Source organism: Mesoplodon mirus (genome assembly GCF_964341445.2).
Source record: "Mesoplodon mirus genome assembly, chromosome: 3".
Taxonomy (NCBI): Eukaryota; Metazoa; Chordata; class Mammalia; order Artiodactyla; family Ziphiidae; genus Mesoplodon; species Mesoplodon mirus.
The window spans coordinates 114279210-114297188 of NC_138978.1; the positions used below are offsets into that span (position 1 = coordinate 114279210).

The 17979-nt window shown below is 49.1% G+C and overlaps 1 protein-coding gene across 3 annotated transcripts; it reads right to left on the reverse strand.

Moving 5' to 3' along the window:
* Positions 1–1526: 1526 nt before the first annotated feature.
* On the reverse strand, positions 1527–17545 carry ITGA10 (integrin subunit alpha 10). Of its 3 annotated transcripts, XM_082616485.1 has the most exons (30): positions 17158–17544; positions 15577–15688; positions 15268–15377; positions 14580–14671; positions 14239–14353; positions 13408–13535; positions 13088–13236; positions 12290–12440; positions 11921–12086; positions 11709–11782; positions 11333–11477; positions 10959–11107; positions 10594–10737; positions 10255–10458; positions 9824–9954; positions 8923–9089; positions 8684–8826; positions 8141–8254; positions 7859–7944; positions 7563–7704; positions 7321–7413; positions 7069–7145; positions 6820–6909; positions 6293–6377; positions 6009–6122; positions 5668–5748; positions 5409–5522; positions 3944–4039; positions 3554–3667; positions 1527–3256 (listed from the first exon to the last, which is right to left on the reverse strand). In XM_082616485.1, the coding sequence occupies exons 1-30, from the start codon at positions 17207–17209 to the stop codon at positions 3191–3193; spliced, it is 3504 nt and encodes a 1167-aa protein (XP_082472611.1). In that variant the 5' UTR covers positions 17210–17544; the 3' UTR covers positions 1527–3190. The 3 variants fall into 3 exon arrangements, 2 of the variants coding, with proteins under 2 accessions (XP_082472611.1, XP_082472612.1); XM_082616486.1 differs by lacking the exon at positions 6820–6909; XR_014293612.1 differs by lacking the exons at positions 1527–3256; positions 3554–3667; positions 3944–4039; positions 6293–6377 and having other exon boundaries at positions 5434–5522; positions 17158–17545.
* Between the last annotated feature and the right edge of the window lie 434 nt (positions 17546–17979).

The following is a 17979-nucleotide window of genomic DNA, read 5'->3' on the forward strand; positions in this document are numbered from 1 at the left end:
ACGTGGTTTACTAGGCTTATCAGGAGCTGCACTCTACCTGTTCAAGTCTCATCTCTCACTACTTTCACAAACAGTCTAATGCTCAGGCTGCTCTAATCTACTACAATTCCCTTCCCGACTGGTGATTAATCCTCCCTGGAATGCCTCCTCTCATACTTGGTGGCCCCTCAAGACTTTTTTTTTTTTTCTGTAAACTTAAAGTCCCTCCAACCTCACCTAAAAAAGTGTGCCTCTCGTGTGCGACACATTTCTAATACTGATATGTCATCTAGCAACCAGCTCTCTGTATTTTCCATTATATGTTTACATGTTTGTTTCCCCTACTAGACTGGGATCTTTGATGGTAGGAGCTGCATTTTATATTATTCAAATTGCCTAGCACATATTAGGTGCTTAATGTCTGATGAGTGAATGAACAAAAGAATGAATAAAGGAACAAAGGAGCAACGATGAGAAGAAAGCAACACCTGTGTGTCTGAGGAGAGCCTGGTGTTTCTACAGTTGCTTCTCAAACTGACTCTGCTTCAAAGAAAGAGGTAACAGGCTTTTTGAAGAATAGGTTGGGGTTAGAGAAAGTCCCGTTCTGGCGCTGAGGAATAGAGAAGAGAAGGATCTCTAGGTGGAGAAAAATATTAAAAGTGCTTTTTAATCATGTGGAGAGAGAATTAGATGAACCAGTCCTCAAGGATATCCATCGCCCTTTGCAGGCTGACTGGGGATAAAGAGGGGAAGTCTGTCAACATAACCATGGCCTCAGTCCTTGCCCCAGAAACAAGTGTGCTGCATAAATGTTGATCAAACTATAGCCTATATGAATTGTACTAAGGGCCACCATGGATCCTCCTGCCACAAAATAACTCACCAGCTTGGCACAGAATGGTTGTCCCAGCCTAATAGGCCAGGTAACTATAACAATAGTTACCATTTATTAAGTACTTACTATATGTTCACTTGAATCATCTCATTTAGTCCTCACAACCCTAATAAGTTTAAAGTCAAGAAAGTCAAGACATTGAGAAGTTAAATCTGTTCAAGGTCAAGCAGGATTTAAGTGGTAGAGCTTAGATTTAAACCCAAGTCTGTCTTCATTCTTTTTTTTTTTTTTTTGCGGTACGCGGGCCTCTCACTGCTGTGGCCTCTCCCATTGCGGAGCACAGGCTCCGGAAACGCAGGCTCAGGGGCCATGACTCACGGGCCTAGCCGCTCCGCGGCATGTGGGATCCTCCCGGACCGGGGCACGAACCCGTGTCCCCTGCATCGGCAGGCGGACTCTCAACCACTGCACCACCAGGGAAGCCCCTGTCTTCATTCTTAACCACTGCTCTACACAGCCTTTTATCTGAGCCTCAGGGTAGTTATGACTTGCCCAAAGCTGCTTAGCTCATAAATGGCAGACCTGGGATTTCAGTATAGGCCTATGTGTTTACCAAACCTACACATTTTACACTCTACGCTCACTTAAGTAGGTGAGGATTGCAGGAGGCTAGAGTACATCTCCAGTGGGAGAGTCACAGAAAACATTTCAAATACTTCATAACCTTGCCTTCCAGGGACTCAATTGTATAAGGTCTCAAGGTAAACCGAGACTCCACCTCTCACCCTTTGTGAACAGTCTATATCCCAGGGAACTCAAAGAGAGCCAGAAGTCATTTGACACTGAACTTTATTTGTTCTGACCATCTGATATACTGTCTACCCTGCTAGGAAACAGAGACAATGTTGTCTGAAAAAGGCCAGAGACATGCCAAAATAAACACTGTGACCAGATCTCAAGAACAGCCCTGGAGGACAGAGTCTGTGGCGGCTAGTCAACTGCCCAATCGGGTCCCCTCTCTTCTCAGCTCTAAATGGGTGCTGATTCTTTAAATGGCTGTCAGAGCTGCCCTCTGGAGACCAGTAACTAACTTTGGTGTCCAAAGTCTTTATTACAGAGAACGGTGTTACCCAGTTGTCAATGAGAAACCAATTCTCTTTACTGGCCATGACCAAAAAATGGGAGGCAGGTGGTGGGGTGGTCCAGAGATAGAAACTAACTTGAGAATTTCCAGTAAACATCAAGCAAGGGCTGTCCAACTGATTGTACCAGAGAAGCCCTACAAGGTATGACTGGAGATGCCCCAGAAACTTTTCCTAGGAGCTATTTGTGCTACATAAACAGTGCCAAGTAAGTAAGGGCTTCCTTCCCAGAGACCTCTTGCCACCTACTTCAGCTTCTTCCTTAATTCAGACCCCATGGAGCTGCTGCTTCCCAAATCTAGTAAGGTGAAAGGGTTTCCCACCATCAATTCCCTTCTCTCCCTTCTCTCTAGTTTCTATAAGGAGGCTCCAAGGAGGGCTCATGAGTGTGTGAGGCCTGAGAGAGGAGAACACTGCCTAGGGTATCCAGTCTTCTCTGTTATTCCAGCTCTAGCCACGTGGGGGCCCCTGGCTCCAGAGAATCGGGCACCCAGCTCTGGCTTTGCTCCCAGGGAAGGCTGGAGAGTTGGGAAACCCTTGCCCAGCAGGCCTGGGGCAGCTCCGTTTCACCAGCACCTGAGGGCGGGCGAGTGCACCACCAAAGTCTCAGGTTTCAGGGGGATGGCAGTTGCCTGTCTAAAGGCTTCTCTGTTCCTTGGAATTGTACAGAATGTCTCTTGTGGCTTTTCCTCCTCCCTCCTTTTTTCCTGTTGACTCTCCCCATCCGGCCCTCTGAATCACCAGACTCCACAGGAAAGCAGCAGATGTTGACTTTACTTCGTTCAAGCCAACGTCAGCTCTCTCCTGTGGAGTGGGGAGAAGGCAGGAAGGTGAGAGGTGGGAAATGGAGGAAGATAACCCTCGTTCTTTCCAAATTGTGAGGGAGGATGTAGAGGGAAACTGAAAGAAGTCAGGGACCTAGGCAAAAAATTCTTGATTCCTGGGGATGGGGAAAAAAGGGCCCTACACTAAGGCCCCAGTGTTGGCTCTGGAACCAGGATGGTAAGGAGGGAAGCACAGGGTGGGAGTGTTTAGTGCCAGCCCTTCTCATCTGAGGTAAGGCCTCATCTCTTGCCAGCAGCATCCTCATGACTCAAAGGTCAAGTCAGGCTGCAGGTCTGGGGAGATAGTCCAGAGGCTTCTTCTTGTCCCATCTGAGCCCCCAAACCTCTGCTGTTATGCAAGTCTTTTGGAGAAGCTGCCAGGGAGGACTTTCTAGGGCTTTATTCTACATTCATTGCTCCAATTTCTCTTCTCTTTTTTCTTCCTCGGGGATTTTCTTACGGGCAAAGAAGCCAAGCTGTAGGGAAAGAGATAAGAGTCTTCACCAAATGCCCTGCCTGGGGACCCGGCCAACAGCCCTCAGATGTATCTGAAGTCTTCAATTTTGTTCTGCTTCCAAAACTGAGATTCAAATTTATTTTATTTGGCTTAGTTTAATTCAACCAACATTTGTGGAGGACAGTGAAGGAGATCTGGGCATGACACCCACAGCCTGCTTAGCTGCCCAGCACAAATCCAGTTCTCCCGGCTACAATCAAGGATTCCTTAATTCATGAGCACCATGCCCCATACTCCCCACGACAGCAGTGCTTACCTTCCAAAGGCAGAAGACAAGGAGAGCAAGCAGAAGCAGCCCTCCCAGGACACTGCCAATGAGGATCCACAGGGAGATGAGGACAGGGCGGGACTGAATCACCTCCAGGAGGCTCTGCATAGGAAGGAGAGTTGTTTTTTATTTCCACCCTTTTGCCCAGCTAGCCTCACCCCACATTGTAGCAAAGCCAGCCGCAAAACAGAAGACTAAAAGGAAAGAGACTGAGGTAGGAATGGAGGCAGTGGGACCCCACCATTCTGATTTATCACTTCTGACTCCCTGACTGCTGCCTAGTGAAGACACCTCTGTTCTGAAAAAGCTCACAGGTGCCCTTAGGCCACTGCCACCCTTACTAGTTCCACAACTCTCAGACTCAGTCTCCAGCCCCACCTCACTCCAACGGGAGGCTTCAGTCAGCTGTAGGACACTGCCCTCCTCAGTTCCCAGCTCGAAGGTGCTGACCACTGTCAGAGACTTGAATTTGGCCTGTGAATGGAAAGACATTTAAAGTGAGCCATCATCTGAACTGGGAGATGGGGATTGACTAATATATGTATAAAATGGATAACTAATAAGAATCTGCTGTATAAAAAAATAAAAGAAAATTCAAAAAAAAATTTTTTTAAATAAAGTGAGCCATCATCAGGTGATGAGGCTCTCAGAACCCTAATGGCCAAGATGAGGCTGAGGGGCACAACTTCCAGGACGTTCAAAACCAGAGGCAAAGGTTGGAGACCGATGGGGAAAGAAAAGAAGGGTAACAGATGGAAAGCCTATGGCCCTTCATATACTCTGTTGGCTCTACATGAAATGCATTCAACTCCTCTTTCTTTGGCTAACTCTTACCCTTCCTTTAGATGTCATCCCCTCTGGGAAGTAGGGAAGTGTTCCCTCCTAACCCCCATCACCCTGGATCAGGTTATAATATTCTGTTTACTTCTCTGTCTTTCACCTCTGAACTATAAGATCCTTGAGGTCAAGGGTTGTGTGTTAGTAATTTATGTGTCCCTAGTGCCTAGCACAGTTTCTCAATAAATCTTTGTTAAAAGAATAAGTAAATGAATGAAAAAAGGATACCAAAGAGAGATAAAGAGAGTACCAGACTTAGGGAAGCATGGCCTGTCAGACTTAACTTCCCTGAAAGATGCCTACATCTCAGGGACCTTGTGTAATTCAAAGTATACGGAACACGGGAAAGCACAATATAAACCCCTAGTACTAAACAGCTGTTATAATTAAGAGGTCATTTCCCTGCTCAGGAACTCACACGACTCCTGACTGCCTATCATATTAGGTTCGATTTCATCTTCCCGGCTTTAAAGAACTTTCATAATCTAGATCTCTTTCACTATACAATATCACTTCCCACTACCCTCCATGCTTACCCTGCATGTAATATCAACTATTTACTCATTCATTTAATAAAAATGTATTAAATCACTACAATGAGTTAGGCATGGTGCTAAATGTTGGGGATATTCTCCTCAGTGTCTACCTAATAGAGGGCTTTTTATATAGCAGGCATTTGATGGGTTGATTGAATTTAGGTATCCTATAAATGTTGATTGATTATTGATATAACACTAAGAGATGATAAATGGAGGAAAATACAAGAATAGTAACTAGCTTCTAGTGAGTTCATCTCATTATTCACTTAGTCTTTACAACAACCCCATGAAGTAGGTCTTTTCTTCCCCATTTTAGAGATGAGGAGAAAGAAACTTAGAAAAATGAAATAACTTTGTGAGTAGGAGGCAAAGCTCGAACTTGAACATGAGTCTGTCTACTGGAAAAGGCTATGCTAAAGTCTCAGATAGGAGCAGCAGGGGAAAGCAGTGGAAAAGGAAAAGTTTACCCTTCGGAAAAATTCATTGTGAACCAGCCTCAGTAGTCCAACAGAGACCTCAGTCCCCTTTGCCAGTCGTCCAAGGTGGCACCTCATGACCTGACACCGGGAATTGTTCCCATTCTACCAGAAGAGAGAGACAGATCAGGACGCTGGGGTGGAAATATCCCTCACTTCCCACTCTACTCTCCAGCCCAAGGCTCCAAACTCTACTGCTCCCCCCTGCATTCCCACTCTGGACACTTCTTCACCCTCTTGTGACTCATACCAGCCAGCTTGTGTGCTGAAGCTCCTCTGGATGCACAGGGGGCTCTGGGGGCTCAGTCAGGTTCTGCACTGTGCAGCTTGCCTAGAGGAAGATCCAACTTGAGGGACCCTCTTGATGGTGAGAGGCCGGCCACTCCAGGCTGAGCAGGAGCACACCACCCACACTCTTGTAGTTCTCCCCTGGGTGATCCCTTTCTTTCTTCTCAAAGAAGCTACATATGTGAAAGAAAGGCGCCCCCAGGGAGGGAGGAGCCCTGAGAGCAGTGACCCAGGACACTGGGAGCTGGGTGAGTCCACCAAATCAAGATGGCAGGGTTCCATACGCCCCTAGCCCAGACTCACATTGTTAGTGATGACTTGAGACAGTGACAGGAAGTAATTGCCCCCATGGGCCACAGCTGGAAGGAGGGCTGAGATGATGAGGCCACTGACCACATAGCAGCCAAGGTTCTGAACCTAAAAGGAGGATTGGAAATGGGAAGAGGCGAGAGACAGAGAAAGACCCTTCCTCATCTGTTCCCCTTTACCCTCAATACCACTGAAATCTAAGAGAGACTCCTCCCATCCTTTTCCCAGGAACTCCTCCCCCTCCCTCTGCTTAGGCCAAGGTCCCTCCAGCTTCTCACCCTAAGAGTGGTTTTGAATTCAGGGCCAGGGCCCACTGGGAGGGTCCCATATGGGTGAACCTCATAGCGGTGCAGAGTGGACTCACTGCGTGGACACCAAGTCAGGAAGCACATGGTCACAGCCATGACACAGACACAGGGGCACATGATCAGCACACAGACATGGATTCAGGGAAGGTAGGGCCAGCACATGGATAAACAGATGGGGGTACATAGAGAAGATAGAAATGAGACATGACATAGACTTGGTACAAACTTTATGGCCACATCCCATATCCCATCACACCAGCTCCAACCCCCAGGGCCCAGCAAAGCCCTACAACTAGGATGCATAGGTATACCTATACCTAAGAAAGAAAGATGCTTAAGAGAAGCTTCAGCATGAGTGGGACTGAGGGTAAAAAGATAGAGCAGCCCTAAGGGTTTGGTGTTTGGGAACACTGAAGCACATGGAGGGAGAGGGGGGAAACATAAAGAGTATGAGTCTGGGGTCAGAATGGGGTCTCAGTGGGGGAGCTGAGCCATACCTAGAGAATAGGAGGTGAGGCTCATACTGGATGTAGGCTGAGGTCTGGGCTGTGTTATCATGAAGCGTGCCATTTCTCTCCAGGCTATTGCTGTAGGGTCAGGGGGAGAGGCTCGCATCCCAGCCCTGTCTCAGACACCCCTCTCTAGAGTAAAGGAGTCACGCTGTTTCCACCCCTGTTCCCACCCGCACACCACCACCACCAAGACCCAACAGGAGAGGCCTGGGAGGAAATGCCCATTGTTCTCACCTGGTGGCAGTCAGCCTCACAAGGACCTGGCTCAGGAGGAAGGAGCAGCTAAACTCAAACTCTAGCAGAAAGGTCACCTGGGGGAGAGGGACATGGTAGATTTCTCCTCATGGGACAACTACAGAGGAACAGGAGCTCTTGTGTGCCTCCTTTCCTAAACTCCCAGGCCCTGGGAGTTTAGGATCTGAGTTTAGATCAGATTCCAGCCCCTGATCTCTCAGAGGCCCTTTCTCATCCTGGGCCCCAACTCACCTTGGCTCCAGCCTGGAAGACAGGATGCCCCACGCTGCAGAGGCGGGCATGAGGGGAAGGGGCTGCACACTCCACCTTCACTGGGCCGTCCCCCTGAGAGCAGAGGAAGGGGGGTGGAGGCTAAGGTGGGGCTGCAACTGCCCTCCTGCCTGCAGCCTCTAAACACTGCAAGCCTTTCCCTAGGGCCCCTCACAGCCAATACCCCAATCCTCCTCCTCCCATATTCCCTCCTCCAAGGGCACCTGAGGAGTAAAACTGGATAGGTGAAGGTTTCTGGAGAAGCTGAGGCTCAGGCTAGTGTTGTAGGCATTTTCCTTCCTGTTCTTCAGAGTTGCTGACACCAACACTTTCCTCCGACCACCTCGAACCACGAATGGGTCCTTCCTAGGAGTCGTGGATAAAAGAGAGCCCAGAGTTGAAGGAGCGCCAGAAGCCTCGCTTCTGTCTTCCTGGGCAAGAAACAACTCTCCATCTCCCTTCAAGTCCCTTCTGATCTGTCTCGGGTCACCCCCATTTGGCCAGTTCACGTCCACCCCACCTGGAGCCTCTGATGTCCATATTAGCTCGAAGTACCAGATCTGTGACACATTCATTGTCAGGGCCACAGTCCTTCGAGAAGGGGACCTAGAGGAGAGAGAAGGGGCTGAGGGCTGAGAGGAAGGCGTGGGAGAAAGGAATGGGATTGAGGGAAAAGTGAAAAGAGCGGGTGCCCAAGTTAGATTTCACTGTGATCTCATGTCTCCTCCCTCCCCTTTCTCTTGAATTCACTGAGAAGGGCAGTGTTGGGACCCAGGGCAGGGCAGGGCTTGGCACTTCTGACCAGCTTTCGTATGGAGGTGGGTGAGCCCTCATCCAGCACAGGCCCTGGCTTTGTGGTGTTGTCCAAAGCGAAGGTCACAGTCAAGGCCACTGGCCGGAGGTAATCTGATGTATCCTGAGAGAAACCAGAGTCAAGGATCATGGGGAGCCAGGATTAGGGATACGACCCAGGAATCCTAGCAGAATGTGATAATGATGGCGATATTTACTGAGCACTTTCTAGGTGCTGGGCACTGTCCTAAGGTTTTATCAATACTATTACATTTAATTCTAAGACAGCTAACTCCTATTTTGTAGTTGTTATTATTATCCCCCCTTTTCAGGCAAGGAAACTAAGGTTTGCAGGTTATATGACTTGCCAGAATTCATAGGTGGTAAACGGCAGAGCAGGATTCAAACCCAGATCAGCCTGACTCCACAGTCTGCTCTTTCTCACTTTCCTGACTCTGGCTTTCTTGCCGATCCAGCAGAAAGTCCTCCCTCTGATCCAGTCTTCTCCTCACTCCCAGGCCCTGATGCAAAGCAGTTCCTGCCCCCTCCTCACCAGCACATGGAAGTGCAGTGGCTCACAAGTAATAGTCCCCACACTGAGCCGGAGCCGCCGAGGGGACAGCCTCTGGCCAGAGCCGTCAAACGCTGCACGGGCCCCAGCTGTCCACTCATCCAGCGATGCTGTGAACCGCACATCTGAATGGGGCAGGCAAGAGTGCAGGTGGAGAGGGGTCCCAAGACCATGGCAGGCAAGGGGTTGAGAGCTGCCTAGCATGCACTCTAGTCACTCACGGAATTGGCGATCCCAGCGGCCGGGAGTGCGGGAGGTCACTTGGAAGCAAAGGGCTGCGGATAGGCAGGCTGCCTCCTGGCTGCGTCGCTTGCAGTCCCTCTGAACCACACTGATGGCCAGCGGGGTCACATCCAGTGAAGGGGCCAGGTGGACAATGGGCCGGGAGCTGGGAACAGGGTGGGAAAGAAAGTCTAGCAGAGGGAAGAAAGCCCTTTGAGAAAGGCAGTCCCCAGTGTTTGCCTCCCTGAGGTCAAAGGAAAGAATAAGGAGCTAGGGGACACATGTGTCCGCCTCCCCTGAACCTTCTGACAGAAGTAAGATAATAGCTAACATTTTTCAAAAATTAATTTATTTTTATTTTTGGCTGCCTAGGTCTTCACTGCTGCGTGTGGGCTTTCTCTCTAGCTGCGGCGAGCAGGGGCTACTCTTGGCCTTGGTGCATGGGCTTCTCATTGCAGTGGCCTCTCCCGTTGTGGAGCATGGGCTCTAGGTGTGTGGGTTTCAGTAGTTGTGGTACACGGGCTTAGTAGTTGTGGCGCACGGGCTTAGTTGCTCCGCGGCATGTGGGATCTTCCCGGACCAGGGCTTGAACCCATGTCCCCTGCATTGGCAGGCGGATTCTTAACCACTGCACCACCAGGCAAGTCCCAATCGCTAACATTTAATCAGCACTTGCCGTGTGCTAGGCACTGTGTTTAGATCTTTTCACAGATTATCGCGTTTAATCCTCACAACAAACCTCTAAGACAGGTACGATTATTATTCCCATTTTATAAACTAGGAACCGGAGGCACAGAGTAAGTTGATCAAGAAAGCCAAATGTAACTTTGTGACTCCAAAGCCCTTGCTTTTAACCATGCTGCCATGCTGTCTACTGCCACCTGAGCTGGGGCCACTCACCTGAGCAGGATGGCTGCCCCTTGGGCACCCACAGCGACATCTACCAGGTCATCTCCATCCAGATCTAACCGGCCATCCACACTTCGGCCAAAGTAGCTGAGGGCCTGTGGCATGGAGACAGCAGCAATCCGCTGAGAGGGAGAGAGGAGACACTGAGCAGAGACTCACACAGCTGGTTTCCCAGGCCTCCCACCTGGCTTTTTCTCATTCTCCCCTCAGGCACGAGGAGGAATGAGAGAAACTTGCCTGTGTTCAGGAGTCTCTAGTACAACAACATGTTTCCTACCCCACCGCCTCACCTTTTTGACTACTGATAAAAAAGGCACTTGTTCCGTTTGGGTCTCAAGCCCAGGGGAGCAATGATGACCAAAGGGTGCACCTCCTTTCCCCTTCCTCCCACCATGTCCCTGCCTCGTCGGGGCACTCCTGACCTGGGCAGGACAGGGCTTGACTCCACTCTGGGTCCCGTGATAGAGGTACAGTGCTCCACGGTGCCCATCCTCCAGGGGCGCTCCCATAGCCACATCAGCAAAACCATCTTGGTTCAGATCAGGAAGGGCAGCCATGGCAAAGCCAAACCGAGCATCCTGCGGGGGCTCTGGCTGAAGTGTTCCCTGGAGTGTCAGCAAGGACTGCTGGTGGAGGTGAGGAGAAGACAGAAGATGCTGATTTGACAGTCCCAACCTCTCAGCCAGCCCTCAAATGTGTGTGCCTTCCCTCACTCCCATTGCCCCCACAGACAAGTTCTAGGGTATCCCAGCAAGTCTCACCTGGCCCACCAGGTACACATAAACACGTCCTGTCTCCTTGTTCTGGGGCCCCAGGAACATGGGGGCAGCCACAAGCAAGACGTCAGTTGTTCCATCCCCATCCGTATCCAATGGGCAGAGCTCACTGCCAAAGTACGAGCCAATCTGGAGAGCGGTGGGTAGTGGTGACCCCAGAGGAAAGGGAAGGCAAGACTATGGACAATTGGGAAGCACCTGCCAATCTGCTCCTCACATCCCTGACAGACTCTGCCAACCAGAATTCAACACAGACTTTTAAGGCCCCTCTCTTGTCCCTTCACTCTCTTCCCCCACAGCCTGAAGGTCCCTCAGAAGCCAAGGGTCTCACCCTCCCTTGGATGCCCTACCTGCTCCCCCTGGAGGCTCTGGGCGACCCTCACAGCCCCATCTTTCTTAAGCTGGAAGGCGATGACCTTTCCTCGATGTCTAAACCGAGGAGCTCCTGAGAGAAAGAGGCGGCGTCCACCCCGCAAAAGCATGGAGGAAACAGAGTAACCTAGAAGTGGACAAGGAATCGGGGGTGAAAGGGAAAGAAGATGGGGTCAGAGTAGGAGGTTTCCCTAAAGGCACAGAAGGGGGTCCCAAAGGAAGGTAGCAGGAGATCAGTGAGAAATTGCATGAGTTAAGAGTGAGTACCTTATACCCTCCATCCCACCCCCCACTGAGGAAGCATTTTTTTCCCCCTCCACCGTCTAATCCTTTGCAGCTCTCTGCTACTCACCCAGGTAGGCTGCATGGTTCTGCAATGCAGGGGGGAACTCATCTTCCAGGGCCGTCCGTGGCGGGAAGAGGCGGCGACCTTCTTCAAGCCATAACACTGAGCCCCCCCAGTCATAAGCCCCTACCATCCCGAAGAGAATCCCATCCTGTAGGGCAGAACCAGATGGGGTCGCTAAAAAGACAGCGGGGAATAAGAAGAAAAAGCTCTCCAGGAGTGAGAGGGTCACTGAGGGCATGCTGGGGTTAGTTGGTGAGGTAAGGGAAGGTCAGCATGGACATTGGTTAAAGGAGGAATCCAGAAGAGCCCTGGGGTTGAAGCTGTCTGAGTTAGAGGCTGGAAGGAGTCAGATGTTGAGAGGGGTCAGAGTCTGTCCAACCTTTAGCCGATGAGTAGAGAAACCAATCTGAGACATTTCCAACCCAAAGGAGCTTTCATTTTCTCCATGGGACCCTTGAGTGTGAGAAAACATCATGAGGCAATATAAGGGGAGACAGTTTCCCCTTTGACCTTCTGAACTTACTCCAGAAGCCCACCTATACCCCAGAACTCCCCCTACCCTGTCCTCTGTTTCTCCAGGGTAATCATTACCCTCAAGGCCAAAAATCCGGTCCCCTAATGCATCCACAATGTCAGTCAGTGCTGCTTCATCTGTGACATTGAAGAAGAATCTCTCGTCTGGATCACTGGCAATAGCTCTGATTTCCCGCAGGAAAGAACTGGGGTCTCGCTGCCGCCGGAGGTAGTGACCAAGGACCTGGGGTCAGGAGATAAAGGTGGGGTCTGCTAGCTGTGTGCTGTGAGACGGTAGAGCTGTACAGGACACAGCCAACTAAAGAGAAGAAAGGGAATATGGCTGATGTCTGGGAAGTGGTCAATGTCCGTTTTCCTTAAGTTCCCAGTCCTCAGTGTCACCCTCTCCAATCCCTTCTATCCTTCCAGATCCAGAGCTGTTCTCACCGCAATCCCATAGCGTGTCACTCTTCCAGCTTCGCAGGCCTTTAGTGCTGTAGGAAGTTCCTCTCCATCATGTGACTCTCCATCAGTGACAACCACCAGTAGCCTGGCAGCCTCTGGTCGGCCCCCATGGGACTGACTGAATCCTTCTGTGCTGAGAAGATAGAGAAAGGAGTGAGGTGTGATCAGATGTGTGCAGATAGATACACATACACATAGTACTTAACACCGTCGGCAGTTCACCGAGGCCAGGCCTCTTGCCTTTTAGCCCATCTCCTCAACTGTCTAGCGTAGAGACTGGCACACAGTAAGAGCTCAAATGTCTGAATGTCATAGAACATGTAGAGCAGCATATCATCAATGCAAGTAAGTATAAAATCCATTCACTCATAGATTCATTCAGCAAATATTGTATTTAGGAAGACAAATATTAAGGGAACGTAGAATAAAGGAGAATGGTCAGGTCAGGGGAGTCTTCCCAGAGATGAGTTTTGTCACGTTTGGAAAATGGGCTAGGACATGAGTGGTGGAAAACCCGAGGGCCAAGGGCAAAGCGGGAGTGGAGGTATATAGACAGAGAGAATTGTCTGCAGAGATAAATAAAGCAGAAACATGGAGAGACACAGACACAGACAATTTGTAGAAATGCAGTGAGTGCGATGACAGCCAATTTAGCCTTCCCCCACCTACATTAGTGTGCAAACAAAGATAAGCTGGCAAGACATCTTGGGATGTACACACTGCACTCCAAAGCCTCCCCTAAACCTTCTGGCTTCCCACCCCCCCTTCCCAGTGCCTCACCAGGCCATCATTATTGCTTGAGCAGTCTTTGTTTCTCGTCCCTCCCGCCGGCTCAGGTTCCTTGCTGCTCTCATCACTTCTTCTTTGGTTCGGAAATCTCCCAGGGACCACTCATGTACAGAGCTCTCCCCATACTGTACCAGTCCCACCTGAGAATAAAGTGTGCACTCTAATGGAGTGTGTGTATGGGGGTGGAGGGTGGAGAAGGTATGCGAGGGAGGGGAGATGAGCACCTGGATACTACTGAAGATGCTACCTACATTTATCTCCTCTCTCCCTGTCTCTCCCCCTCCAAGCCCATTCATGTTGCCTTCTCTTACCTGTATCTGCTCCGGGTCAATAAATAATCTCCCTACTAGTCTTCGCAGGAAGGTCTGAACTTCAGACCAGGGGTAGATGCTGTTGGAGCCATCCAACACAATGACGACATCCATGTATGTGGGGCAGCCTAGGAGGAGGGGTATGGTGATGGGGAACAGAGGGGTAAAGGACATTGGGCATGGGGGCAACAAGGGAGGAGGTCACATTTAATTCAAACATTTATCAGGCACTTCTTACATATAAGGAAGATAGTGTGCCAGGTCCTGGGTAAATATAAAAATGAATAAAAGAGAAGATGGGCATATATACAATTGACTAAAAAAACAAAGAAGAAGGAATCAAGTGCTAGTAGAAACATAGCACCACTATATGATGTGAAAGAAAAAAGGAGGGTCAGTCCTGATGGTGGAGAATCAAAGGAGGCAGCGACTGAGAAGATACTGAAGACTGGAGATGTTTGAGGAGAGGAGACTAAACAGGAAGGCATTTGGGTGGAGAACACTTTAAACAAAAAGAGATGGAGGTATAAAAATAGATGACACATAGGAGAATGGTGAGGTGAAGGCTATAGCCAAGGTGCAGGGTATGAAGGATATAGTGAGAGTTGAGTTTTTGAAGTTGATTAAATCAGTTCATGGAGCCTTCACAACCTGGTAAAGAGTCTGAATTCTCATCTGTTAGGAAACATGGAGCTTTTGCGGACATGTTAGGTAGCAGTGAGGATAAGCCATGCAGTTCCCCTGTCAAGCATCATACCCTGTGGCCCCATCTTTTTCCCACCCTGCACCCCGTTCTAGGGACTGAGTCCTCAGGCCCTTCTCCTGGCTCACGTTGTACAGTGGGTGCCAGGCTTCCCTGGGGCCGGAACGAAGCATCTACACGGGCACATATCCCAGAACTGAAGACAGATGAGCCACAAGCCCGAGACCAGAGAGGGGCACAAGCCTGGGGATGGGTAGAGGAGACAGTTATTCCCAGGCTTGGGAGGGCACCCTCAGAACATGCTCTTTGTCAAAAGAGGCATTGAGACCACTCCCCAAGACGCCCCTCCTTGCTTTCTAGGGTTTTTAACTCCTTGACCCCTCCACATAGACCAGTTTCCCTTATCATACCACCCTTTTCTCTACCACAAACCGTCAGAGACCCCACCACCACCCTTTCCTTAGCTTACCATGAATCCCCCATCACCAACTGTCTCCAGTAGAGACATCCCCAGGTGCATATTCACAGCAGGACGAGATGCATTTCCCAGTGGGTAGTCACCTGGTTGGAGTGGAGTGGAAGAGCATGAGATCATGGGGTCACAGATGGGGTGATTGAGTTCAGGGTGATTTTGGAAGAGGATGAGAAGAGGTCCAGATCAAGTCAGGAAGAGGAGTACATGGGATATGGAGGTAAAGAAGTAAGGTGTGATATCACTCATATATGGAGTCTAATTTTTTTTTAATGTTATCTATGAACTTATTTACAAAACAGAAACAGACTCACAGATTTTGAAAACAAACTTACGGCTACCAAAGGGGAAACATGGAGGGGGGAGGGATAAATTAGGAGCTTGGGATTAACATACACACACTACTATATATAAAATAGATAATCAACAAGGACCTACTGTATAGCACAGGGAACTCTACTCAGTTTTCTATAATAACCTATATGGGAAAAGAATCTGAAAAAGAATGAATATATGTATATGTATAACTGAATCACTTTGCTGTACACCTGAAACTAACACAGCATTGTAAATCAACTATGCTCCAAAAAATTTAAAAATAAAAAAAAAGTGAGGTGTAAGGGGTCAAAGCTATTAGTGAATCAATGTTAGGGGTTAGGAGTGGAAGAGTGAGGGGTCTTCTTACCCAAGTGGCCCTTGGCACATGGGGCATTGTGGGAGCCCCCTACAGGGCAGCGATAAACATCCCCCCTTCGGTCACCTGAAGGCCCATCCCACGGGGCACCCACCAACATCCTGGGAGGAGGAAATGAATACAAGCATAGCGTAAATATGACACTTGAGATAGGCCAGAGGGAAAGGGCATGGTGACAGCAAGTCTAGAGCCCCAGCCATTTCCAAAAAAACAGATTAGTTTATATTTCCATCTACCTTGCCTCCCCTTTAACAGCTCTATCACAGTCCCAATCCCACGGCCCTCTGGTTTCCTCCTCACCATCGGCGTCCACCCCCAACATGTTGTAAGACACTGTATCCAAATTCAGCCTCCGGTGGCCCTGGAAATAGGCGTGGGTGATGCACGTCCAGGTTAAAGGGGGAGCAGAGACCTGGGGGGCCAGGATCATAAGGTTAGCAGGAATCAGCCAGAGAGCCTAATGAATGCCCAGAGGTACAACCAGAGAGAAACCATGAAGGGAACTTTTTGATCTCAGCCTATCTCCCTTCTTTTTACTCATAAGCTGCCCTGGACTCTGTGAATGTCATGTACTCCAAGCAAGGATGATTTTCTTCCTGTGTTTGGGTCCAGATGTCTAAACTGTGGCCCTCTGCCATGCTGTTGCACAGATGTCTTTCCATTCCTATCCCCCAAATTTCATTTACAGACATGTCTGGAAGGGTCAAGTTCCTCTTTTCTACATCATTCCTCCTACACATCCTCCTCTTCAAGCTGTGAATCCTTACAAATTCTCCTAAACCCAGGACCATAGGGAAAACAAGAGGAGGTTAGTGAACACCGCATGTCTGGGTCTCTTCTTCTCTTCCTGTCTCTTCTGGACTCCCAGTATCATTGTTACACTCTCACTCTCTTTCTCCAATGTCTAGGTCTCTGGCTGATTCCAGCCCTGGAAACCTCAGTGGTAATTAACTGGGTGGAGCCACTTGCCTGCCTACATACATGGTTTGCCATACATCCTTTCCAAGGGTCCCATCACTCCCAAAGTTTCTCACGATCCACTTCCTTTCTAATTCACCCCCCCTCCCAACTGCCCTCTGCCTACTTGCATTTCTTCCTTAACTCTCAGCCCACTCTAAAGACCCCCTCAATCATGTTCTTGCTGACTCTTCCCTCCCAACCCCAATCTGTTTAAAATCAGAGCTGGTATTTTAGGAAACGAAGATTACAGGGAACTGATGAGGAAAAATTCCAGGCCTCTTGTCCCTCCCACGGTTCCTTTCCTGTGACTTGTTCCTTCAAGTAACCCCCTGTCAGGCCACCCCACCACCACTTTCACCAATGGCTATAGCTCTGTCTCAAACCAAGCTCATTTTCAGAAAAGTGTTTTGTACGTGAGCCTTTTTGCATCCAGGAAACTGGCAAGGCTGTATGACCAGGAACTGTAGCTCATTGGTTAGATAAACCCAGAGTTCTGACCACACTGTTAGTCAGTTATGTCTCAGGAACCCAGAGACCACCAAGGGCAGGGAGAAGTAGGGAGGGAGATAATAGTAATCAGACTAGCCATGTGGAAGTTCACATCATGTTTCTTTTTGGTCGCCTCACTCCTCCAGGGCTTAGGACAAAGTTTTATTTAATTGGACACAAATATTACACAAGGCACTGGACAGCTTCAGCCCTTGCCAGGCAGTAATATGTGTGGGCAAAAGAATGCAAACCCATGCGCATGTGTACGCACACACACACACACCACACACACACACACACACACACACGAAACATACAATCAGTTAACCTCTTAACCTAAATCCCAAAGAATTTTAACCGTAAAGATCCCAATGCTAAACAATCCATATATCTTCCGTTCCCACCAGAAAGCAAGAAGTTAACCTCCCTCACCTGTCAGGAACATCAGGGGCAAGAACAGGTGGGGGATGAGGGGGAACTCCATGTCTGGATGGTCTCTGTCTGCGTGAGAAGTCCTCTGTGCCTCTGTCCCTCTCCTTCTCTGTTTTCTGTACTTTCCCTCCCATCCTGCCCCCTCCCACTGGCAGCTAAAAATAAAGTTGGAAGGAATGGGAGGAGTAATGGTGGGGAAGTGTGGGGAGCCCCAGACCAAGGAAAGGAGGAATGAGCGATTTTAGTGTATTTCTCTGCCTTGGTGCTGCCCCCTGGAGGCATCGTCTCAGTATCCAAAGAGAACACAATTCTTGACTTTCTGTCCTTTCTTTCTCCTCCTTTTTTTTCTATCCTTTGTTGTTGCCTAGCAATAATGCTTTCCTCAGGTTTGGAACAGAAGGTAGGAGTGGGAGATAGATTATTTTTACCTCCTAACCTTATTTATCTCGACCTGGAATATGGAAAATGAAAGAGCTGATAACAGTGGTATCATTTCCCCACCTACTCAGAGTCCCAACATGTGAAGACACAGCCCACCCACAAACCAAGACTTACCATCCGCATTCCACTTAGTTCTGTTTGTGACTCTTAGCCTATGCTGCCTTATGGCATTATAGTTTTTGGAGGAACTATAAACCATGAACTGGTATGGGGTATGCTTTGTGGAACCAGTATTATTACTTTAACATTAGACCCCCATCTCCTCAACTAAGCTATAAACTTCTGAAGTTGGGACCATGGAGCCTCTTAGCTTTCTGTATCTCTACCACTTAGTATTATGCCCTACATACTGTAGATGCTCAGTAAAAGCCTGTGGGTAAT